Source organism: Embiotoca jacksoni, unplaced genomic scaffold (assembly GCF_022577435.1).
Source record: "Embiotoca jacksoni isolate LCO1_2020_lvr unplaced genomic scaffold, fEmbJac1.0.p SCAF_20, whole genome shotgun sequence".
NCBI classification, from domain to species: Eukaryota; Metazoa; Chordata; class Actinopteri; family Embiotocidae; genus Embiotoca; species Embiotoca jacksoni.
The window spans coordinates 7255745-7274718 of record NW_027185341.1 but is presented as its reverse complement, the minus strand read 5'-3'; the positions used below and the strand labels follow the sequence as shown (position 1 = coordinate 7274718).

The 18974-nt window shown below is 42.3% G+C and overlaps 1 protein-coding gene across 1 annotated transcript in view; it reads left to right on the top strand.

Moving 5' to 3' along the window:
• Positions 1-18974, top strand: part of snx29 (sorting nexin 29) — a 146147-nt gene that overhangs the window by 33609 nt on the left and 93564 nt on the right. Inside the window, exon 14 of the mRNA XM_069156022.1 lies at positions 204-289. Coding sequence (XP_069012123.1) covers positions 204-289 — 86 coding nt within the window. The remainder of the gene's footprint in view (positions 1-203; positions 290-18974) is intronic.

Sequence of the window (18974 nt, the reverse complement as noted above, 5' to 3'; positions counted from 1 at the left end):
GGCCTTTTGTAAATGTGTTCACGACAACCAGAGGAATATCTTTAATAAATGCACAAATCTGATGGTGTCTGTTATCAATTCAGAACAATCTGAGCATCTTGCATAAAATATTTTGTTCTTACAGCTATCTTATTTTAGTTTTCTGTGGTTTTAAGCTGTGTGTGTGTGTGTGTGTGTGTGCGTGTGCGTGCGTGCGCGTGCAGGGAGAATGAGGTCCTAAAGGTCCAGTTGAAGAAGTATGTGGGGGCGGTACAGATGCTGAAGAGAGAAGGAAGCGAGGGCAATGACGGTAAGACACACACACACACACACACACACACACACACACACACACACACACACACACACACACACACACACACACACACACACACACACACACACACACAACTGACAGCTCGGAGCAGGTCATGTCTGTGTCCCTGTCCATCTCCTTTGCTCTAAAACAGAAACGTGGATGCAAACATAGAAAAATAAGGTCATCAGTTTTTTCTCCACATCTCAGATCGCTTCAGATGCATTTCTCAGGGGCTTCTCAACTCGCCTTCATTTTTACAATATGAATAGACTGAGCCTGCTTCCGCTCTGTCTTTCTCTCTTATCCTACTTTTTAGTTTCTGAGAAGATTTGATAACTCTGACTTTGTTTTCTCTGCTGCCGGGAAATGTAAGCGGTGACCTGTGTAAAGACTTGCAAGATAAGCCCCTGCAATATCTAAAGCAAATAAAATGAACTTGGCAGATTATAGAAGGCCACATAATGGTTAATTGCATTCTGGGAGTTGGAAGGGAGACCTGCTATCTTCGACGCCTGAAGGGTTTGTGAGGTTTTTCTGTATGTTTTTGTGAGACAGACAGCTAAAGAGAAATGTAGAACTTTGTCATATTAATTTAATGTGTTTATGATGCGTTTTAAAGAGACAGTACGCAAGTATGTGGTGCTACAAATCTTTTTAATAACACACCACAATGCCTGATCCTAACTGTTAATCAGAGAGGAACATGGACTTTGATGATCGTGTTCCATCTTTCATGCAACTCGGGTCTTTTCATTTTGGCCATCGTTTCTTTGTGTGATGAAAACATGGCAACATCCTATAACAAAGTCCAGTGATGCAGCAGGCAGACAGTCAGACCACTACAGCGGGTGTGGAAGGTCAAAGTTTAAGTTGGAGGTCTGTGAACAGTGGCAAATTGGTAACTGTTACGTAACATGTATATTACATTTATATCTCAATATTAAGATTAAGATTGAGATCCTTTGGTAAAAGTGTCACAACAGAAGGTCTGATGTAGACAAATTGATGTCATTAGTGATGTGGAAGTTACTGAGAAAATGTAATCAATTTGTCATTACGTATCACTTATAAAATAATTATATTACTTTACTCATTAGGTTATTTAATTTCTGAACCGCAAACGCTTCTGCTTAATTCAATACTTCCGTGTAGTCACCCAGCCACCTTCGCTCCCGACCGCTCAGGACTTACTGGGAGGAAAGTCGGATCTCTTTTGGCTCAACTCACACCAGCTAACTTTAGAAGCTAACAGTCTCACCTCCATCATGGCAAAGAAACATTTATTACATGTCATTAAAAGAGGCAGAGGGGGTTCACTGGACATAAAATACACAACGCAGGAGAGAGCAGGACCGTTCGAGGGAGAGAGAGGAGAATCGCTAACTGCTAAGCTGAAGTAGGTAGCAGATCTGAATAGGCTTGTAAACATTCGTCTGATTCGCAAGAAAGTCTCTAAAGGAGTCCTTGAGTAGAACTGGAGATGGTTTATAAATACGGCGGGTAATTAGACGCTGTTATAAAGAATGTAGCAGAAATAGATGGTTTTGGACAGAGCAGCAAAACCACTACCAGTAACATGGAAAACGCCCAAAATGAAACTGTTATTAATGTTGAGAACCACTAGAGATGAGCCTGTTTTTATTTAATATAGGGTATTTATTTTATATAGTTTGCATTTACATTTTCTGCCGTTTCATATTTTCAAACAGTGAAGGAACATTGTTTTTTTGCGTTTTATTTTGATCACACTGTTTTAATGAAATTGCTTGTAACATCTCGCATGAGGCAACGACTTATAAGTAAACATAAGCCCACTTTGTAGAAAATACTGAGATTTATATTGCGTGTCGCCCTTCAGCCTATAAATATACAAAATACAAAATATGAGTTTTGGGCAATTATAGCCGAGCTCTGGTATGATGTGATGAACCTATGAGCTCACCAAGGGAGGCTCTGACCAACATTAGTTGTCATGGCGATAACGTTATCTGTACGCAACACTATTTTACTTTATTCACTCAGGCGGGCTTCATCAGAGGAGCTTTTGAGTGACTGTAATGCGTCCATACCTACACATCACATCTTCTGTATTCAACGTGTAGAAATAGAAAACACAACATTATGGTACAACCTGCACTTTGGAGGTATTTACTGAGCATCATCTAACTTTAGCTCAGTGATGGTGAATGCACACAGCACCTCAGGAGAATACAGTGTTTGTTCACACACCTTACAACTTGGAACAAAACCAGTGGATTCCTTAACCTATTAACACCTAAGGTGCCCTCTTAAAAACATTTTAAAACCTCAGGCGGTGTTTGAAGACAACCAAACAAACCTGAGTTGTTTTTTTTTTTTCTAAAACTTGACAGAATTTTCAGCGTTCACTACAACCTTTTTTTTCTCAGCTTCTGTAGCAAAGACAAAAATTAGAGCTTTGGTTTTGGGCTTTAATCTTAAACTTTTGTATTTGCCCTAGTGTTCATAACAATTTTCCAAATTGTAACAAAAGATCAATAAACAAAAAAAATTGAAATAAATGGTTGCAGTGTAAAAACAAGACAAGATCATATGCATGTAGTGCTGCCAGAGTGCATTGAAACGGCGCTCCGTAACAAGGAGTCCTCGCTATCCTCAGATATTGAAGCTTTACTGTAATTAGTAACTGTAATGGCATTACTGAATCTGAATTCTTGATTGTTTAACAGTACTTCTCCCTAAAAAAGAAACGCACTGATCCTCTTTTCTCCCATTCCTGCTGTGGTGAATGTAATCGACAGATGAATTTGATGATTCACGTTTGTTTGGCAAACCTGTTTGATCGTCTCATCATCTTGGTTTGTTGCCTTGTGCCCAGATCTCAGCAATAAACTCAGGTAACACATTGTTATCATTAATGACAGGAATGATGGACATAACTACTAAAACAAGACAAGTCTAAGACTGGAATTTCCTTTAAAAAAAAAAAAAAATCTAATGTACCAAAAAACAAATCCAAAATGACTGAAAAACTTTCATGATATCTGTGATGAAGAAGATGCATTTATTCAGAAGAGTTCAAACAGTCAAGTAACGCTGTCAGCAGGCACACGGCAAGTTCGGACCACAGCAGCATCATGTTTAAAACATTACAACGGCTTCACTTTTCATGTCTCTGATTCCGGGCAATTACTGTGTTCAGTCTGTCAAACACGGCCGCCTGGCCTGCTGACACCGGAGGAGAGCGCGGCAGGGAGTGACAATAAGGATGGGAGATGTTTGGAAAGAGAAATAGTGATTCCCCCTCACTGATGAAAACGTGCATGCATTACCAGGAAGTAGCCACCGCCCAGCTCATCTCCACACTCTTCTTCGCTTGTCTGTTTCTTTTGTGCTTCTTGCTTTACCGCCACTCGTTATCTTACTCGCTCGTGTCGACTCTACTCTTCGTCCTCTCGTCATTTGTGCCCTCTCCTTTTCATCCCTCCTTCCTCCCTCTTGTCTTTTCCCTCTCCTTTCCATCCGTGCACCCCTCGTCCCGACAGGCATAGCAATTCCCTCTCCACAGCGGCGTCTAAATGATTTTCATCCTCCCTCGCCTCTGTCTTCTCCTGCTAATGATGTGCCTCGTTCCATCATACTTTGATGTTGACTACCAGAGTCTGCTGCGCGTGTGCGTGTGTGCATGTGTGTGTGCGTGTGTGTGTGTGTGTGTGTGTGTGTGTGTGTGGTGTGTGTGTGCGTGGTGTGTGTGTGTGTGTTGGGAGTAGAGAAGGAGGAATAAGGTGCGAGCAGTTTCGAGAGAGCAAAAACTGGAGGGAGGGAGGAGGGAGTGTGAATTGATATACAAGCACCCCTTTTTCATGTGCTGTCAGCTTGCCTCTCCGAGATCAGTGCGTTGCCTTTTTGAAACCCCTCCTGTCTAATGATAGCGCCGCAGACGTGATCTCTCGAACGCTCCTCAGGCGCTGTCAGACCCACTGATATCCCACAAAAGACGGTTTTCCTTTCCTTCTGTTTCAGAGGAGCGATAATTATTGTTTCCCTGTGTGTGATGCCGTCTTTCCCTGTTTGTTCGGGGGATATCCCCTCACTACTTCACTACTTGTGTGCGAGGGAGCGGCGTGCTCCCGCGTGTTCTTTATATGCGTGTTCATATTCATATCGCATTCACGAAAACCTGCACATGTTGCTAAAGGGGAAGACGGTTTATACTTTACACGTCGAGTAGGCATAGCTCCAGTTTGTGTAACGTCAAAGTGAGTCACGTGTGTATAAAAAGGTGTGCGTATACATACGTGTGTCTTTCTTCATTTGTATGTGGGTGTGTCATTAAGAAAAGCCATTAGCTGAAGCCCAGAGGACTTGTACAGTGACATTCATGTTTACTGTTATGCAGAGTTTAGATGAAGAGAAATCTCCTGGGAGAGACAATAATCTGAATGTGAATCATCACACACTCACACACTTACCTAGTTTTACACAGTTCCTGTGGGTTTTGAAGATCCTTGAATGTTTGTGCAAACGTAATAAGTCTGTACAAGTTTAACAGCATTAATCGGCGGTCCTCCATGTTCTCAACACCCCTGCAGTATCGACGATGCTTGTACAGATGACTGGGGGTCAGTGCTGTGCAACAGTTTTCAAATAGGCTCTCCACAGTGCAATCTGACATTGACAGTGAGGGCTACAGTAGTTTGTGCTTTAGTTTATAGAGCTTTGTCATGTGAGATATCCATTCTTCCTCATGGATGAAGTTGGGTTGCATCGTCTTGACTCTCGTTCTCTGTTTTGGGCCTGAGGCAGAACAGACCTCTTTGATAGTGGATCTCAAAGTTCAGAGACTGCTCCTGTTGCGCGTGAACGGTGTACAGAACAGTGACATGCATTGAACAGGAGGAAGATATAACCTTCATGAGTAAGCATTCCAAGTTTTGCCCCTCGATGAACATCAGCACCTTAATTGCACCCATTTTTGTGACCATTGGTATGGGCATATTTGTGATTTCATGATGGACATGGGCTGATGCCGCACACCAAATTTTGTCTGATTGGAAATTGACTTCATTGACCCTTGAAATGCTTCAGAAAGCCCTTCAGCGATGAAGAAATGAGCTGTGTGAGTTGTTTTGAGTGACATTTGCGTTTCAAGAGGGGCAGCAAGTCACTGTGTAACACTGATGAACGTGCATCTGGTGAGGAGAAGCCAGGTGGGTTTTCTTTGGCATTTGTAAGGTTGTGCACCGTGAATTCGTCCCCCAGGGTCAGATTGTCAACTCCAAGCTCTGCTGTGATTTTCTGAGATGTAAACCACCCGAACTGCGGTGCGATGGCAACTGGGTTCTCCAACAGGACAAGGAGCCCGCTCACAGCTCGAGTTTCCGTAACAACACAAACATTGCTCACCGCCACCTCTACTCGCCAAAATTGGTTCCCTTCAACTTCTTTTTGTTCCCCAAAAATTTGACACAAACTTTGATGTGTACTCTCACATCAAGTTTCAGGCGCATGGAGATGCTTTTTTACACTTCTTAAATAGGAGTCTTTTGGAGTTTTTTGTTTTGGAGCATTTCCCCAGAGGTCCTCAGTGGTATTGGCTTCACTTTTCAGACCACATCTGTTTTTACATACAGTCTGTGCCCTGGGGATTTAGTCGGTCACTGGAGAAAGAAGGCGCTCTAATGGTGATAGTCCATTGAGTTGAGAGAGTGGGAAGCAGTAAAGGGTTAAGGACAGCATGGCTTGTGATAGAGTGCTGTTGTCTAAAGTCAATTAGTCGAATGATCGAAGGTTGGGATTTAAAATCAGGGCAGAGGATTGCGCCGTCTCACTCTAAGTGGAAGCTGTTTGTCTCTCAGGTGATAATGCTTCAAAGCATTTCATTGTCCCTGGAGGATGTTTAATGGCTGGCTGCCTGCCTGACTGATTCACCCTGCGGATCGTCTCCCCAGGAAGCGCGGTGGTCACCAGATCCAGGGTAAAAAAAAGGAGTTCTCAACTCTTCCCTCTGAGATGTCTGATTGCTCCACATGGTCAGCTGAAATTGGCTCACGGGGCTGTATATAAAAAAGATTGGCCTGCCGGGGGCGGCTAGGGGTCAGGAGTTATTAACCTGTTAAGTGCTGGCTGGGCTCGCCAAGGACACTCGAGGAGATCGATAAAGGGTCAGGGGGCAGTTATTCTGGCGAGATGGAATTCCCTCTCCTCCATTTTCTTGTCAAGAGCTCTGTGATGTTTTTATTTCCTCTCATTTTTTATCTGCACATTCCATTATTCCATTAATGAGCTTTTTTTTGTGGAAACAGCAAAAACGAGAAGGAGTGACCTTAAGATATATAAAAATAATAATGTCTTTATTATTGAAATAATAATGTTTTTTTTTTTTTTTTGACCATTCCAGCAGCCTTGGGCTTAATGTTTTCTCTTTTGTTCCTTTCACCTGTGTTCATTGCTTTTTGAAGCCTCTGCGTACGTGTTTAATTCGCCCATAAATAAACCCACCGCGGACGGCAGCTTATTCATCTCCAATGAGGAAATGGATTACATGGCCGTTTAAAACCCAATAAGCTTGCCTCGCTGCGCCGTGGTTTCTCCTGCTTTCTCTGACAGCCACTGGCCTAATGAGTGAATGAGAGGCATTTGTCACTGCTGCCTGCCCTAATAGGAGTGTGTAACTTATTCATTACACACACAGATCTGCATACATTGTCCCTCTGCAGGCTCCACTTTGCCCTTGTAGAGCCTCGGGGAGGTCGGTCATCCTGTTCTGAGCTGTCAGTCGTGTGTGTGTGTGTGTGTGTGTGTGTGTGTGTGTGTGTGTGTATATGTGTAGCCCCTGTTTTTGTCTGTGTATAATTCTCCCTTGTGGATGCATAAAAGTGTGAAGGTGTGTTTGCATGCTGTTAAAAACTTGGTATTATGTTTGTACTATGCTGTTTTCTCAGGCTGACCTGTTATATTGTGTGTGTGTGTGTATTAGTGTGTATGTGTGTGTGAATCTGGAGGTGGATTTGTATTACTTATTGACTAATGAGTAGCTGAGTGTGTTTGGGGGTGAAAGTGAGAAAAGCAGGTCACAGTGACAGAAGGGAATTCACAATGAAACAGTTGTGTATAGGTGTGTGTGTGTGTGTGTGTGTGTGTTTTTCAGGGCAAATGTGCATATGTGTGTACATTTACTGTATTTGTGTTGATTGTCTTTTCGAGTTCCCTCGAGGGAGTGTAGGTGAGACTCTGTGTATACGTGTGTGTGAGAAGCCGAAATTAAAGTGTGCATTAGCGGCCGTAGGTGGGTATGAAACTGTTGTAACTGGTGTGTAAGTGGTTTATGTTATAAAGTTATTTACATCCTAGGAGGCCGGCTGTAAAAGAGCGAATGATGAGTCATTCTCTGTGTGAATTGAGCTTAATTGAGCCCACACATTCAGCCTCAGATCAAACAAAAGAGAAGCCAGGCGGCAGTGGCGACTTCACATTGTTGAGCTTTTCAGGTCTTAATCCGACAGATTGGGCGTGTTTACCAGCTGAAAGGTGTGAGGGACTTTCATTTATTGAGCTCAGGGTGGTCTGTTTGTTTGTGTATACGAAGATTAATTTAGCAGACAGTATTTATTTACTTGGCACGAGCGAGGTGACACTGCATATTGTTAGTCACAGGTGGGGCCAGGTGGTCAGGGGTGGAGTGTGTGTGCGCGTGGATTTATGGCGTCCGAGGCGTCATATCTCGCCGGCAGAGTCCGTGTGGGCGCAGCAGGGGTGCGTGACAGATTTCATCACCTGGACGGGTCAGTGTTAATGAACATTTTAATCATCTCGACGAATGCCAGAGCCTGCTGAGTGTCATTGTCCGCCTTTTCCCGGAGATAAATATGGAAAAGCGCGGCTGAGGAGGGAAAGCACACCAGCGGGGTGCAGATTCCCATCTGATGCACTCTTTGGCTCTCAGGCAGCCAGATCTTAGTGTTTGTTTGAGCTTTTGCCATTTTGTGGCAATATTTGATAACCCAAATATTTGCTTGGTTGTCTTCACAAAAATAGATAACTAAACATGATTTCTGTATAACAGGTACATCTTATTCATATTCTGTGCCAGTAAATCAGTCCATTACATTTTCAGTAGCCTGTTAGCTTTTAGTGAAAAATCGGATTATAATTTTTATGTCAGCACGGTTGTCTCAGACTCGGTTGAGGATTGAGATATATTGAGACGTGACAAATCTTTCCATTGTTTACTTTGATAGTCCTTCTTTGACTGCTGTGTAACTGGAAAGTTCATGAGTTGGGAAGTGTGTCGCATCACTTTAAAGCCTGCTAAATGTGGCACTTTGCATTACGTATAACGTCTGCTACCGAACAGTGAGTGCTTTCCTAGTTTAGACACAGATTCACACTCAAATTCAATTCAATTCAATTCAATTCAATTCAATTCAATTCAATTCATTTTAATTCAGTTCTGTTCTGTTGGTTCACAGTGCAAAATATCTTGGAGCAAAGTGCTCTGTTGGGTTCCAAGAGATAATCTTTAATATAAGATGGAGTTTGACTATTCAGGGTTTTGTATGTCAGGTGCTACTATTTTGCCCAAAGACACTCCAGAGAAGCCAGGGATCAAACCACCAACTCTGCTATGAGTGGAAGACCCAGTCTACCTCCTGAACCACAGCTGCCTGAATCAGGAGCTACCATGTCATGAATAATAACCGCATATTTAGAGGTGTTTTAATGCAGAGATTTTTTAAGAATATGTTTACGTAACTTAAAATGCAGGAATCTAAATGTCACCTCATTATTTATTTGGTGAACTGTGTACAAATTCACAGTAAATAAATGGAACAGTGAATAAATCTTGCAGCACCCTCACCGCATTAAGGCACCACTTTGTGCACTAAGTGGGAACCTTACGTCCAACGCACGGAGGAAAGAGCTGGAGAAACAGAGAGGGCACGCTGCCGATGGCGTGTTTTGTCCCGCTGTGATTTGAGAATCAGCAAAGTAATGACTGCCTCCGTTGTTGCCATGTTTATTGTTTACATCAGTCTCTAGCATTTTTTCTGTCAAAGTAGATAAACACAAAGTTTCCATGAGTCAGGGAATATCAGGGAATTTTTTTTTTAAACTTTTCCAGAAGTCAGGGAATTTTATATTTTTCTTGGCCAAGTCATGAAATTTCAGTGAATTTGAAATTTTAGTTACCATTTATTAAAATGTAATATTTTCCACGTCTGTAGCAATAACATTAGTTATCTAGTTTTTGGCAGTGTGTGTTTGGTAGCATTAGTGGTCACTGAGAAATTTTAAATGTAGCTTATTAGGTTGCGAGCTAATCACCGTTATTGTTAGATAAATTCTAAAGTTTCCGTTGTCAGGCAAATCTGTCACCGTCTCAGTTTACAGGTCCACGTTGTTTTAGCAATAGATTTGCTGTGCTGAAATCTACTTTAAATGTTCCCCAAAACGGCCCTTTTCTGTGAATCTACACACCAGCTAAGATCCTTTACTTGTTTCAACTATCAAATCATCTTCAGAAGGGATCAGCAACAAGCTTACAGAGGTACGGAGGGATTTTCAGGCTTTCAGGCGAACTGAGGCATTGTGTGCAAAATTTTAGGGCACCTCAATTTAAGGAGGACAGTTCTTCTATTTGTGCTGGTTCAATCCTCTCGGAGCTTTTTGTAATGGAGTGAGACATCCGTCTGTAAGACTGGATTAAGTGAAGAGAGAGCGAGTGTGGAGAGAGACGGAGGGAGCGGGTGAGCCTTTAGGTCATGCATCTGGAGAGCCACCTCCTCTGTTTCCTCACGGTGAATTCTGTCTTTTTAACATCACCCTCTGCCCTGTCTGTCTTGGGAGTGATCACATCTGGTCCCAGCTTGCTTGTCTGTCCTCCAGCCAGAGCGGGACCTGGTGCTGTGGCGGCAGAGGCCAGGCTAGCCTGGGTGGCTGCCCGCTCTGATGATAACACAGCACAGACTTACTGCTGCGCGGCGGTGAGGATGAAGCAGTGCCGGGTTGTGGTGAGCAGATGTCGTGTACAGAGGGGTGACCGGCTGTTGTTGTACTTGGACACATGTTTTTGCATCATGCGATGAATCCGTGACAGTCGTGTTCATGCATCACTGAGTACAGAAGGAGAGTTTGAGGTTAATTGTGTGTTTTGAGTGACAGATGGAGAGTTTGAGGTTGTGCGTCGATGGAGCTGTTTAAAGGGGGCGTATTTTTAATTACAACAGCAGCTGTGTCGGATACCTGCCGTGGTCCCGCTGATTTCCACACACCTCCACCCACAATCGTTGCAATGTACTCTGGGTAGGAGGTGGAGGCTTACGAGCGTAGTTTAGTAGCAGTGATGTCATCGGCTCGGTTCAACCGAGAGGGATATTAATAAGAGGTGATTAGTGCCCCCCCAACAGCCGACCTACGCGGTGTCCCACACACGGAGCCGATAATGAAATTATTGGAGCGTCTGTCTCTGGTGTCCTTCCCCCTGTTTGTGTTGTTGTTGCTAATGAGGACGTGAACATTTTCCGCATGTAGTGGAAGTTTCCAGATTCCACGTGTCCCTTCGCTCCCTTTTTCTTTTGTTGTTGTTGAAGTCATCTTCTTGAGATATAGTTATAGTGACACTACGTTTTTCGAGTTCTCAGAACTGTTTAACAGGTCCCAGACCTGAAGCTTAGATTCTACAGCGGTTTCCAAAACCGGCCATGTTGACCCGTCGGTCACAACACGCAAAAGTAGCGGTGAGAATCTGACCTTCTGAATGAATTTACTGCAGCCCGCTCCTACGGCGTCAGGCCACCTACTTCTCCACTCGTTTTGATGGGGAGGTTCAGTCCCGGGCTCAGCCGTTCCAGACGCCCCCACAGAAGTGATCATGTCGAAAACGCCAAATGTAGCGGCTAAAACTGGATTGAACAAAGGCCAGAGAGTCAAGATGTGTCTTTCTTTGAATTTAATTCACAACACAGTCAAATGGATGAGCTAAAAGAATTGAGACTTATCAAGGCTTGATGTAAGACAGAGGGTGAGTTGCACATTATCTCGATCTTGAACAGGAACAGCTTCTTCTTTGGGAAAAGAAAACCATTCAGGCATTTTTTTTTTTTTTATCTCGTCCTGTCTTTCAACACTCTGCGGTGTTCCTGCAGTTTCTGTTAGTAGTGACATAAAATGTTAAGAAAGACGCAGAATATGAGGTTCCTTAAGATTTTACTTTGTGGTCATTGTTACAAAAGTTCATGTTATACGAGTTCAACGAGAAGTTCTGTTACATGTTAGGGACAATGACGTGATTGCGGGGACACGTGGAATCTGAAATTTCCAGGCATTTACATTAATATTCTGCTTGTTTCCCACCTTTCCCTGGTTCTTGTTTTTTCAGAGCTTCATTCATGTTTCAAGGTTGTTGTGACTGGAGCCAAAGCAGCTGATTTATGCGAATTTCTTGATCGTTTTTCAATATCAGAGGAAGCTGCATGGTGTAATTGTGTTGCTTCAACTTTAAATTGTTCATATGCCGCATCAGAAAAAAGGAGATCTGCTGGTGAATTGGAAATGAACTGTGAATTAGCTGCAGCAGCTGTTGCCCAATTTTCAGAAGCAACATTTGAATAAATCAGCTTCAGTGTGTTCGGTGCACATCAGTGCATTCCCTGTTATGTTAAATGTTTATTTCTGTTTCATTTCCACGTTGTATGATGCCTGGTGGAAAATATCAAAACCAGCTGAACAACCTTAGATACACATTTGATTTGGGCTGTGATTTAAGTGAGGTTCGTACTGCTCGGATTGACGAAGAAAACTTAGTGATCAATTCTTCACTGTCACTTTGACACAATGTGACGCATCTTATCTTGGGATCAATTTAATTACCGGGCTGTCAAAGCGATTGCCTCACTTCATAAATATATATCTTTTCCTGTGTGAAGCACTTCTGATTCTTTCCCCTAAAGTAAGGCACTCTGAGTCTCTTAAATAATCACAGGTGTGTTTTGGAATAAGCCAATCAGAGTGGAGCCCGACTGACACTGGATTTGTGGAGCCGATACTGATACCGACATTAAGGAGTAGAAAATTCTGATATCAATATATCAATATTTTCCACATAATATCAGTGTATTGGAAAAACTATAAAAAAAACGCCCCGCATGGAGAACAATGACCCCCCAGCATCTTTTTCTGCATTATGTTCTGTAGAAAAACTGTTTTCATATCGGTATATATCGAACAACATACACGACAATACATCGGTGATAGGCCAATAATTGCTGATAAAATTGACCAACAGATAAATTGGTCAAGCTCTGTATCCGCGTGTTATCTCCTGTTCCATTTAAACCCACGTGTGCTTGGTTGTATTGCTGTTACAATGTCGGATTTAAGTCGTTGGAGGGAACGCTTCTCTGCAGAGGAAACAGATCTGCTCATGTGCAGATTGATGCACTCAATAATATTAGTTTACATTGTTATCCTTTTATTTTTTTATCGATTGGGTGTTTGTGCTCTGCTGTATGTCCCTCTGTGTGTGTGTGTGTGTGTGTGTGTGTGTGAGACAAGCAGAGTGTACATTTGTGGTGCACCTGCCTGTATAGGTGCATGTACCTATCTTAGTATTACGCCAGAAAAAACTGCACCATTGACTTAAGGTAAAGTTTTTATTGGTCAGTCAAGCAGTCGCTTTCAGCTACCTAAAGATAGCAATGCACCAACAATGTGTCTGACCACACCTGGATTTAACACCAACACTCTCATGGGTACCAGACGGGAACATGACAAACTGCATTTGTGTGAAACCTGTGAAGACACTTGTGTTGAACTTGGCGGTGATTTGTGTCCGTTGTCAGAAAGAGTCTTCAGAGTCTGCAGCGGAGCTACAAGTTCTGTGTTAGTGTGTCAATACAGGAAGTGCTGAAGCACCTTTTTGTTGGTTGTCTGTTTCACATTTCTAACAAAACAGACCCACTTTCACAGTTTCAGGCTAAATGTTCATATCATCGTGGTAACGTGGTCACAGGGAAAATAGCAACATGCTAATGCTCATCAGGTCCAAATGTTTTCCATGTTTATCGTGTTCATGTTCAAGGATGAGCTGCTCTCTGATCAGTGAGATTACAAGCAGACTCTAAAAAGACTGCAAAGGTCAGCGCCACAAGAACGTACGGCCACCAGAGCGGGTTCATGGGGGAGACGCAGTGCAAGTAAAATGCTGCAAAAGTGGCATGAAGCATCGACAGAGAGAAAGTGGTTCCAGTTTATTCTGCTCACCAGCATTCCTGTTATAATAATAGTAATAATGATTTAGTTCGAAGTGCCTTTCAAGGAACCCAAGAATGCTGCACGCCACGAAATAATCATTCTTCTTGTCTTGTTTCAAATTGAGTCTCCAAACATGTGGGAGTAATCTGTTTTGAGTGATGTGTCTCTGCTTGATTATGAGTTTTCCTTTTCTTTTTTGGAGCACTGCTGGGATTCGGGTATGAATATTTAGAGTTTTACACAGATAACTATCCATGGTTGTTTGGAGCCTTTTCATTCGAAACCCCACGGAGCCTTTGAGAAGCCGCAGCAACCCTCAGCTGAATAAGTGCCACCAGCAAACCAGCAAATCTCTTTATCTTTATCGTTGCCTCATAGAACTCCCCCCCCCTCCCGCCCTGAATCACTGTTGCTCTTAACTTCCCCACTTACACCCCCCCCCCCCCACACACACATCTCTTTACGTATGTATGTGTGTGTTTGTCTAATGTCTGAGTGTTTAGCTTGTTATAAACATGTGATAACAACCCGGCTCTATAAACAACTTAATCCTGCTTCTTATGCGGCGGAGAGCACTGCTCTCTGCTCTTTCAAAGACCTGCAGACTTAAGAAGGAGAGGTGCAGGTGAGCAGGCTGAAGGTCTCTATACACTATGTTTGTGTGAGAGAGGTTGGTGGTATGGAGGAGGAAAGGAAGAGGAAGTAGGTAAAAGATGTGTACAAAAAGGGTTTAAGGAGCACAGACTGGGTTGAAAATAGCAGTGAAGTTCTTGGACAATATATATATTTTTTTACATCAATGGTGAAGTGATAATCTTAAAGTCAAGATGACATGTAATTTATTTTTGCTGAGAAACTATATCCTTGATGTTTGTTTTGACTTTGTGGGAGGCTGTGGCTCAGACGGTAGAGTCGGTTGAACATTAATCAGAAGTTTGGTGGTTCGATCCCCAGCTCCTCCTGTCCACATGCCTACGTGTCCTTGAGCAAGACACTGAACCCTAAGTTGCTCCCGGTGGTGAACCATCGGTGTGTGAATGTGCTCCTGATGGCAACGCCTTGCATGGTGATCTATCTCATTAGTGTGTGAATGGAAAAACACTTTGAGACCGAAAGGTGATAAAGAGCTATACAAATACAGACCATTTACCATTTACTTTCTTAAAGTTAAAATTACAATTTAATAGGTAAATCGAAGTTCATGTTTTTCTGCAGAGATAAACAAAAATACAGAATAGTTCGTAATATCATTCCAGACAGTTTTAATGACCATACAAACAGTTAAACAGCTTGGGGTGCTCATGTTGTTAGCTGTATCTAACATGATACATGAGCACTCACCATGTTTCTCTGTATGTCAGTAACTCTTTACATTAGCTATGAGAGATGGGTCGTGGTTTTAACATTTTCAAATAGTCATTAAAGAATAAAAAAAATCAAATACTTTATGCAACTATCATCTTGCCTTATTTCCCATCTTTTTACCGGTGTCTGACGGTAATCGTTCCCAACGCCAGAAAGTGGCAGTAATGCACCTTAAAGCGGTTTCGCAGTTGCCATTAAATAACAAATTTAGCATATCATAAGCCCTCTTTATGTAAATATTAAGGGCTAAGACAAACTAACAAAACACCATGCTTCATAGTTTCAGGTGATTATACACTAATGAAAACACAATTATATACTAAATAATCATGTTTCATTTCTGCCAATAGAGCCCCCTAAATCTTACACACTGAACGTTTAATCGCCCGATGGGTCGTCCTACATGTTGAATGCTGTGGGGAAAAAAGGAGACTTGTCTTGAATTAACATTTGGAGGCCATGTAAAGTATATAGAGTGACCGTCGTCTTCTTCTTTTAGAATTTTAGGGTTTCAGATGTGAGTCAACCTGTGTGATGATCCACCACACTTTGATTTGAAAACTCAGTGTCACTATCTGAGCTCCTTTTATATTGGTCAAGTACCTGTGCAGAGGATAAGGAGAGGTTACTAAAGGTCTTAGCCACGCTTCCTCTCTTTTCTTTTCCCTCCTCTGCTTTACCTGTCGATCCAACCAGCCGTGCCACATGAGAGCCAGAATACTGATGAAGAGGTGGAACAGTTTGTCAGCAGAGCTGCCGATTCTGCAGCAATACACAGAAGAGATGAGTCACTTGCAAGTCATTTATGTCCTCCTTTGACACCAACATGCTTCAAGGGTAATCAGATTTTAATTTGTGAGCTGAAGAATGAATAAAACCCAGGTGTAAATGCACACGTTTGGATTTCGGGCAGCCAGCGCTCATCTGAGTCGTCTGAGCCGCTGAGATCACTATAAGCATCTGAAGAGATTCTGCACTGAGGTTTCTTGAAGCCTGTGAATCTGATGGAGATAAATATAAATTCTGTTTTGGCTTGTGTCTGATTGTGATATTAGTTTAGATCAGCAGCTTTAGAGATGGGGGTTTGGAGATTAACTTAATCCGCTATTTGTTTTTAGCATGACTGTTAAGGCCATATATTTTTGGGTTTTAGTCTTCAAAGTCGAACATTCAAATGCATACAAATGCATATGAAAAAAAACCTAATCTGAATAATTACAGCATTACATCATACCCTCATTTTTACTTTGTTATAATGTTGCTACTCAAATAGAAATAGTGCAGTCATACACAATGTCTTTATGAACTGTCAAAAACAAAAGAACAAAAGAAGTTGCAACAAAAGTGCCAAATACCAATGAGATGAAGGGGCACACTGACCTTGAACTACAAACAGATAAGCTTTTCAAACACCTGTAAACTGTTGAGCCCTAAAGAAAAAGCAAGAGTTTCCCATGTTTTTTTTCACAGGGGACACGTACTCACATGTATGACACGTTTACCAAATGTTGACACATATTATAACTTGGGGAAAGTATGTGGAAAGGTTTTCACGTGGGAATCTACATGGACTTCACACATTACACCATGAATATGTTCCAAAATCATGTTCCCATGTACAAAATACATGTTTCACATGTGCACAATTACATGTGTATGTGGTCCCATGTGATCACATAAGATTTTGCAAATTTACATGTTTTTATCTGTAGATGCTGCTCATCAAGTTTCCAGAATTTAAATTAAACTGCACCAAATATGAAACAAAAAAAGCAGACTTTTGTTCAATTGAATACAAAATCTGATTTATTTAATCCTAAACCTGCGTACAAATACTTATATACTAATAAAAACAAACCCACCAAGATGATGTTAGTTTTATGTTGTTACTGTCATCACAACACGGACAGCAAATGACTACTGCACTCGCACTGCATCATGGGAAACGTGTGTCCTTTAAAAAGAAAAAAATGCAGCAGCAAAAGTTTTGTAGACTTCAAAATAAAAGTTCAGCCTGCGATCTTCTCAAAATGGCACCGTGGGTCACGACCTACCAGTTGAAAACCTCCACTTTAAACGCCTCCAGGTCGTCCACACCCACACATTACATCTTTTGTATTTCACTCGAGTAAAAATAAAAAACAAGACTAACAAGCTGGCAGCCCGACAATTTGGAGGGATTCACGGACTATTCTGCAGCCTCGGTGATTGCACACAGCTCTCCAAAACATTGACCTCAAATCGATCGTGTTTCAGCACTCGGTATACATTCAAAACACCACGTGGCATAATCTATCTTGGAATGATAACAAAACTGCTGAAGATGAAGAACTAACTTCCTACAACATAATGAAGATCACTCACTTGGAGAGAATCCACTAAGGGATTTTTTTTTTTTTTCTCCTTCAGAGCATTTTTTTTGGACTTTCTCCCGTCGGTGAATCCCACTGTGCTATAGCCAACTCAAAGAAATGCTTGTTTTGTAAAAGTCCTTTGGAGTCTGGATCAAAAGTGTTTTCATAGCTGCTCAATCTGTGATTGAAATATTGAATACTGGCACCGAGCCTCATGCGATGCCGCTTTCTTTGCTCTCTCGCATCCCCTCTCCTTTACATTTTGTTCCTCCTGTTTTGCTCCCGTGCCGTCCCTCCATCTCTCCTCTTTATTCTCTCACATTTGTTCTCATCCTCGCTGCCTGTCTTGCTGCATTAATAATCCACTCTCATGCAGAGTGGCTGTGGAGCTATAACTAAGAGGCTGTATGTATATTTGATCGTCTTTACAGACCTTTGACCGCCCGTTGAAAGCAGCTACGGCCGTTGATATCAGCTGTGTATGGAGCTGCTGTCGTGACTGTCATCCCAGAGAAAATAATGGAGGTAGTTAGAGGAGAAATAAAGGAGACACCAAAATACACTTTAGAGTGTTTTTGCTGCACTCTGTCCCTTTCATCCTTTGCATGTGTGAAAAGCTGTTTGTTTTTCTTAAGGTTTTTCTTCCTCCTGTAAATATGAATATGGAAAGAAGAGTCAGGATGTTTTTGGAGGAAGCTGTTTACATCAGAGAGGTTACAGACCACTTTCTGGAAGTTCCCTGCTTAATTACTGCATGTGCGTACGTGTGTTTTTGCATATGCCAGGGACCAGACAGGTGATCTGACGTGCTTTTGCGTTGTACGGATCTCTCGCATCATCACAACAGCGGGGGTCACCTCACAGCTTCAGCGGCTCCCGGGCTTTGTCTCTCCCTCCTGTTTGCTTGTGGGACTCCTCGGCTGATTAGGCCCCAACAAAGGAAAAAGCTCGGATGTCTGCACGAGTTGGGCTGATTAAAGGCCATCTAATAAACTTCGACAAGTTTTTGGTGTCGGAGCTTATTAGCTGCAGCGCAAGTTTGTGGTTGTGAACGAGTCGGGATACTGACACACGCACACAAGTTGAAGAGTTTCCCAAAACAAAATCCAGCACGACACTGTTCTTTTCAAGAGCAGTGAGTGAGGAGCAGGTGGTGCTGATTGAAAGTTGTTGTCGCTTCCAGTGATTAGAAATGCGTGAAGCTTGGTGTGTAATGGCACCCTCATCTCCTGCGTAATTGGCCGTCGTATTGATTAAATAACGTATGCATTCGCTCATGTTTGTTTAGGAAGGCAGGAAGTTGAAGTTGTTGAAGTTGTTGGGTTGAGTTAAAAGTCGTACGCTGGGGTTCTCTGTGGTGGTCGCCGCATGATTAAAGTGAGGAAGAATTTGTAATGCTCAACACAGCTACTTTGTGATAATGTGTGGTAATTTATTTTTGTGCCGTCCCCCTTCTCCCTCGACAGACTACCCTCATTATGTGTAGTTAGTGAGGGATTTGAAAGAAAGTCTTCTGATGCTCTTTGGTAATGTGTGAACTTTTTTCCAACAAATTCACATACAATGGATAACTTGTGAGGTGTGATCATTCATTGCACTGAAGCATGTGAGCGGGAGGGTGTGATTGTTTTCCACTTCAGAAAGTAGCTGGGCCACTTCGCCGTGAGACAAACAAGATATTTAAAAAGAGTCATTCAGTGTGAATAAACTGAAAACAGTTCGCA